The sequence below is a fragment of the Corvus brachyrhynchos genome, unplaced genomic scaffold (genome assembly GCF_000691975.1).
Source record: "Corvus brachyrhynchos isolate BGI_N302 unplaced genomic scaffold, ASM69197v1 scaffold26, whole genome shotgun sequence".
NCBI lineage: Eukaryota > Metazoa > Chordata > Aves > Passeriformes > Corvidae > Corvus > Corvus brachyrhynchos.
The window spans coordinates 4,527,745-4,533,697 of record NW_008239324.1 but is presented as its reverse complement, the minus strand read 5'-3'; the positions used below and the strand labels follow the sequence as shown (position 1 = coordinate 4,533,697).

The 5,953-nt window shown below is 39.7% G+C and overlaps 1 protein-coding gene across 1 annotated transcript in view; it reads right to left on the bottom strand.

Moving 5' to 3' along the window:
- RSPRY1 (ring finger and SPRY domain containing 1) overlaps positions 1–5,953 on the bottom strand; it is a 25,996-nt gene that overhangs the window by 1,148 nt on the left and 18,895 nt on the right. The window contains exons 13-17 of the mRNA XM_008638726.2: positions 5,932–5,952; positions 5,240–5,276; positions 4,710–4,862; positions 2,470–2,574; positions 1–1,524 (exon numbers count right to left, since the gene is read on the bottom strand). The exon at positions 1–1,524 is cut by the window's left edge and continues 1,148 nt beyond it. Coding sequence (XP_008636948.1) covers positions 1,428–1,524; positions 2,470–2,574; positions 4,710–4,862; positions 5,240–5,276; positions 5,932–5,952 — 413 coding nt within the window. The 3' untranslated portion in view covers positions 1–1,427. The remainder of the gene's footprint in view (positions 1,525–2,469; positions 2,575–4,709; positions 4,863–5,239; positions 5,277–5,931; position 5,953) is intronic.

Sequence of the window (5,953 nt, the reverse complement as noted above, 5' to 3'; positions counted from 1 at the left end):
GCAGCCTCAGCTCTGCTTTGTTAGCACTTCATAGTACAATAAAGATAATTAATGATTTTAAAAATAAGTTACATCACACCATGAGAATTCACTACAACAGCCTCTGCTGCTGAATCACTGCCAAGAAGTGGGATGGTTTTGGTATAAGTTGTGTGTGAATTAGCAAAGTTCTACTATACAGACAGACTAATTTAAAAAAAAAATCAACTGGTGCAAGACTTGGAAGAGACCAAGTCATATCCTCAGTTCGTGCAAAATAAGCAGAACCCCACCGATTTTTGTGCTACTTCCCTGACACCAGCTGTGAACCCTGATTCCTTGTAGAAACCTAGTAAAAGTCAAGAGCTGCCTACCGAAGTGCATCCTTAACATACAAACATCACAAATGTGTAATTAAAGTGGAGCAGAGATTCCCACTGTATGATCCCTACCAAAAATAGGAAGTGTGGCCCCAAACCTGCTCAGAGCAGGACTGACATGTGGCAAGCAAGGTGCATTTTTAAGGAGTTAAGAATAAGACTGAAACTTCTATCCAAATAACCTTGTTTTAAATAAACTGGTCCAGAATACTCCTCTAATATTTTAAGATATATTCACTTTGGAAAAATTGAGCTAACTTTCAAAAACAACACTGATTAAAAAAGATGTTTGATGATACCTTAAAAAATACCCAGAATATCAAATTAATTCCAGTCCAGCATTATAATTAGTTAAGAATACCTCCTGAAAATTATAACCTCACCAAAAAATGTGGGTACTGAAGTTAAAAGCATCAGAAACATCATGTACTTGAAAATACCACTAATCTTTTAACGTTTTAAAAACAAATCAGAACATTCTTTGGAATTACCAAGTTATTAAAACCTGTGAGTTTCTCTACAGTCTCCACACTGTCTTTTCAAATCAGTCTGTGTACAGATTCAGTCTGTGAGCAGTTTAATATCGGAAAATACAGAGTCTCTGACCAGCAGGAGGCTACATTAAACAGGAAAACATTGGCATTCTTTTTTTTAGTACTGACTTCTGCCAAAAAAAGAGACTTTCGAGCACAAGACAGCACAGCCCTGTTTTAGGAAATACTTATTTTCTCTTCTTTTCTAAAATGCATTGTATGTGTACTTCCAGTGCAAATTTTTTCAGCACTTGTGACAGGCGAGAAGGAAAAGGGGAAGAAGAGACAACTCCCTCTGCTCTTGCTCGGAGGAACCAATAGCCATAGCTCCTGACTGCTGAAACCAGCTCCCATTGCTGGCAGCTGGAAATAGCTTATTAAAGATTTCGGTTTTAAGATTAACAGATTACAAGTTAGCATGAAATCTGGCCGTGGCTATGGTTCTATGTGCATAAAGACTGGTTAGAGATGCTTTCCCCTTTCAGTATTGGTTGGAGTTCATTAAAAACAAGTCTGTGGTATTTCTCCACATGTGTCATGAAATGTGAGAGATCTGTCTGACTCGGGTTTGTATTTCCTGTCGACACAAAGGGCAGGTCTCCAGTTGCAAGGCACACTCCATGCACAGGTCACTGAAGGAGAAGAAAAATCAGTTAAAGCCTGCTTTTACAGTATGAAAAGCTAATCAACAACAACAAAATAATACAAGCACTAAGCAGTTCAGCCAGCCTGCCAGAGGCACAGTCAAGTTAAGTCCCTCAGTGTGGAGATTAGGCATTGCAAGTCAGGTGTGGATCCATTTACAGGCTTTGAGAGGAGCTCCTGCTGCTCAGCATCTCCCAGACCTGCAGCTGCTCCTGCAGTTGGTCGGGATCCCACTTCCCTGTGCTCATTAATCCTAGCACTCATGCTGGTCTGGAGAGCAGCAGCCCCAGTGCCCTGCAGCAACTTCTCCACTTCTTACTGGCACACACCAGGCACATCTCTTTTTAACTTTCCAGCATCTAGACACATGGCAAGATTCCTTCCATGAGTGCTCTAAAACCCTAAGGAATTGGGCTTAACTGGATTCATTTCCTAGTAGGCTGCTTAAAGGCAGGCAAGTGCTATTATGGTATAACTCGTACTGCTGTCTCATTTTTAGCTTTTAGAGGAATTTGTGACTTGAGACAATCCATCTGCTGAACATTTCATGAGTATGTGAGTATATTATGAATTTTCTGCACTCCTCACATGATCTGGATTTTGCAGCACCAGTATCAAGCACTAATCAGTAAAGCCTTTGACATCAGGGAATTAAGACTCAGTAGCCCAGGGCAGCACATAGATGTAGCCTCAATACTTCTCCAAACACACACAGAATTAGGGGTTCAATCTGCTCAGGTCTAGGGTGAGGGGAACAATGGGAATACTGTGTTTAACCTCTGCATGTCACATCCGTAAAAGGAGGGAAGGTTATTTCCTTTATCCTGGGGAATCAATCAAGATGAGCAGGGACTACATACGGCCTCATCTAAGCTGAATGTCACATGCACTTTTTCCTATTTCTTTGGTTTTGGGTTTTTTTAAGGTTTTACCTGTGTCCACACGGCCTGAGTTCTGTGTCTGCTACCTCATCACAGCAAAGTGTGCAGCAGTTCTCTCTGATACTCACTTGCTTCAGCAAAGCCAGGCGCCTGTGTCTGAAGGGAGAGAAACAGACCCCCTCAAAAATTCGTTTGACTCAAAGCAATAGATTCAAAACTATTCTGAGAATTGCATCAAGGCCAACATAACACCTGCCTGTGCTACACCACACTGCTGATAAACATCGATCACAACTTCCCACAAAAAAAGGCTTAACACACCCAGAGACCTGCAAAACAGTCTTTGCTTACCTATTCTGGTCTGTCAGAAAGGGACAAAGAGGGGATCAAATAACAATTCTCCTAGTTCCTGCAGCTGAACATTTAAAGAAATTGTTTTTTATACGTGGGTACTTCTAGGCCTTAAGAAAAAAACCCCAAGTAAATAAACCTCACAAACCCATGTATCAACAATATACAGAAACCCTGTAATGCTCTAACACAGTTTAAAAGAATAAAACCTGCAAATTAAATCAACATTCCAGTATGGCAACAGCCACAAGGAGACTAAACAGATAAAAATCCCCCATTTGATGAAATGAGACATTTCCCATCTGGAACACACACACCACTCATCAAAACTGCTCAATGGCAGGGTGATGTGTCTTGCCCCAACACCAGATGCACTAAATTCAGCACAGCTCTGCATGAGTTTATGTTAAATCCTGTCACGGATAATTAGGGTCCACTCATACAGGCCTTTGCCTTATCTCCTATCACTTTTAAGATGATCAAAGCTATCTTTTAATTTAGGATTGGTTTATCATTTCCAAGCAGTTCAGGCTGTAGGGCAGGGATGATCTTTGTTTACACAAAGAACAACAGTGTCCAACCTTGAATGGAGCCTTTCAGTGCTATTGCATAATGAATGGTCTGTAACACAGGAGGCCAGGTTTCACCAGTCAGGCATTAACAGGAAACCAGTCTCCCTGAGCTGATCTCTCATCTTTTGGCACCATCATGTAACAGCTCTCAGAGCTATTGCCTGAACACTGCAAGAGCCGTGCCAGAACAACACCAGTCCCATCTGAGCATCAGCCAGAAACTGCAAACTCCTCATCCAGTGTGGGACACTACTAAGACAGAAGAACACTTAATTTGAAAAGGGAGGGTGACAAATTTGTACCTAACATATCATCTTAAATCAGACTCTTCACTTAAAGCACCTGCAGTCTCAAGCAGGTGTAATTTACTCTGGCTATATGCAAGCACAGAAAGATTTTGCAAGCTGCATTTGATTTTCTCTGCATAAATACAATATCCTGAGCCTCAGACTTTGCCAATGTGTGACTCCAACCCAGAAGTAAGGGTTTTCTTTTATTTTTAAACACTATGATCCTTAAGTACCTCAAATACACTTGATCAAAGCTAGGTAATTCAAAATTAGGCTCTGAATTTTATTACAGCTGGGGTACCTCTCCAACAACCTCGCCCCCACTTGATTAGTTGCAGCTTAGGTTTGTTTCAGTCACATACATCAGCACCAGTCTGAGGGCCATCTTCAGACAAAGCTGGAAATCCAGGGTACATACCAGACTACATTGTATCTGTTACTGTTTGTGTTCCAGTAAGTTATTTTATTACTAATAACTTAAATCAGATGAGCTGTTAGTTTTCATTCCTGCCAGAAGTTTGGAAAAAGTTAAAGAAGAATGTATCCAGACCTGTTTCTATCTGGTTTGAATTATATTTAGGTGGGAAAACACTTCTAAATTTGAATACCCTTTGTCAGTACTATCATTCAAAAATGGGGAAATTTTCATCAGGACCAGAAAAGGACAATTTCAAGATTTGCAATCATTCAGCACCTCCATGCTGCCAACACCACAAACTAGGTCAATTTTAAATAGCACCTCTTTTTTTCTAATTAAGACTATACCTCCTCAATCAACCTAATAATTCTTGGATGGCAGAAGGTACTTTTACTAAAACAGCTTACTATGTGGTACTGATTCATTTTAATTTAGCTTAATATTGCAAGATATATTTTAATGTAATCGATTTTGGTTGCACATCTCCTGCCCTACTGATGAAATTGCACTGGAGCCTATTGCCTCATCATTTTAGAAGAGGGACCTATGGAAGTATGACCCCGTAAGAAATTAATTTGCTGAGTACAAGGCAAGACTTCGCAACTCATCAGTGAAGCATTTTATTTGTCTGCATGCAAACACACAAGGTAGGAGGATTACCTGGGCAAAATGATTTTCTCTTCTGCTGTCAGAAAGGCATGATCATTGAAGGTACTAAACTTCACTGGTGGTGGGTACTTGAAGGGTTTTGCCCCAAAGTTGAACTCACATTGTTGATAGGACATGAAACTTGCTGCAGCAAAAAAGCCCGATCTGCAACATGATGGACAGGCATTTTAGAATGACTTAAATAACAGCAGAGCTTTCCAGACATGTTACTATTACCATTTGAAAATATACCCTGAGACAGAGACAAGTTTAATACCAGTGTTTTGCAGCTAACTGGGAGAACAGCACGTTGCAGCTGCACATACTTACCTTGTTTAGTTCTTAATTCCTGAATTTACTATCAGGATTTATCTGAATTTCTTACTGAGTCAGCCAATAAAGTGCCTACTGTACAACTTGTATTAGTCACACTTTCAAAACCACAACTATCACCTCTTTCAAATTTACAGAAAGGGCCAAAATTCAGTAATACCCCAAGTTCTAACAAGTACTCAAGTTTATCAATTACATACTCAAAGAACAGAGCACTAAAGGCTGAATAAAGAAGATTCTCAGCAGCTCTTTAAACTGAACTGCTCTTTACCTGCATCTTGAACTTTATTTTGAGGAGAAAACATGGATGAAATTATTAGCATGGTAGGATTAATTGACAAAGTACTGTAATGTTTCATGAAGCTGCTTTCTCAAGTATTACACCAGCTTATCTTTTCCAAAGTAAAAGGCTGAACTTCCCGATGAGAGTTAGAGGAGTTCACCATGTGTTAATTTTAACAACAGCTGGCAAAATAAGCCCAACACCTGCCTGCAATGCTACCAAGAGACATCCTCTGATGAATGTTCAATGTGCTGCTCCAGGAGCTGACCCCAGTGAACAGCAGTCAGTTAACAAGCCCTCTCCAACATTTACAAGATAGGCTTTATTTTTCAGAAGATAAATTCCTCAGGCACCAGAAAATTGTTCATCTTTGCTACAGCCTCATTCTATTTTAATGCTATGCTAATTTGACAGTATAAAACATTGAGTTGAACCTACCTTTGGAAAGTCCAAAGTATTTATTTTGGACCCTGAAATCCACCTGTAAAATTATATCCTTCTTACTGATTTCTAAGCAACTTTCAACAGGGAAACTTGCTTAATGATGGCTTCAGGTAAGTAAATATGAATTTACATCTCAAATTGGAAACTCTTCATATAATTAAAACAATTATCCACAGAGGTCATGTCCTTCCAAATG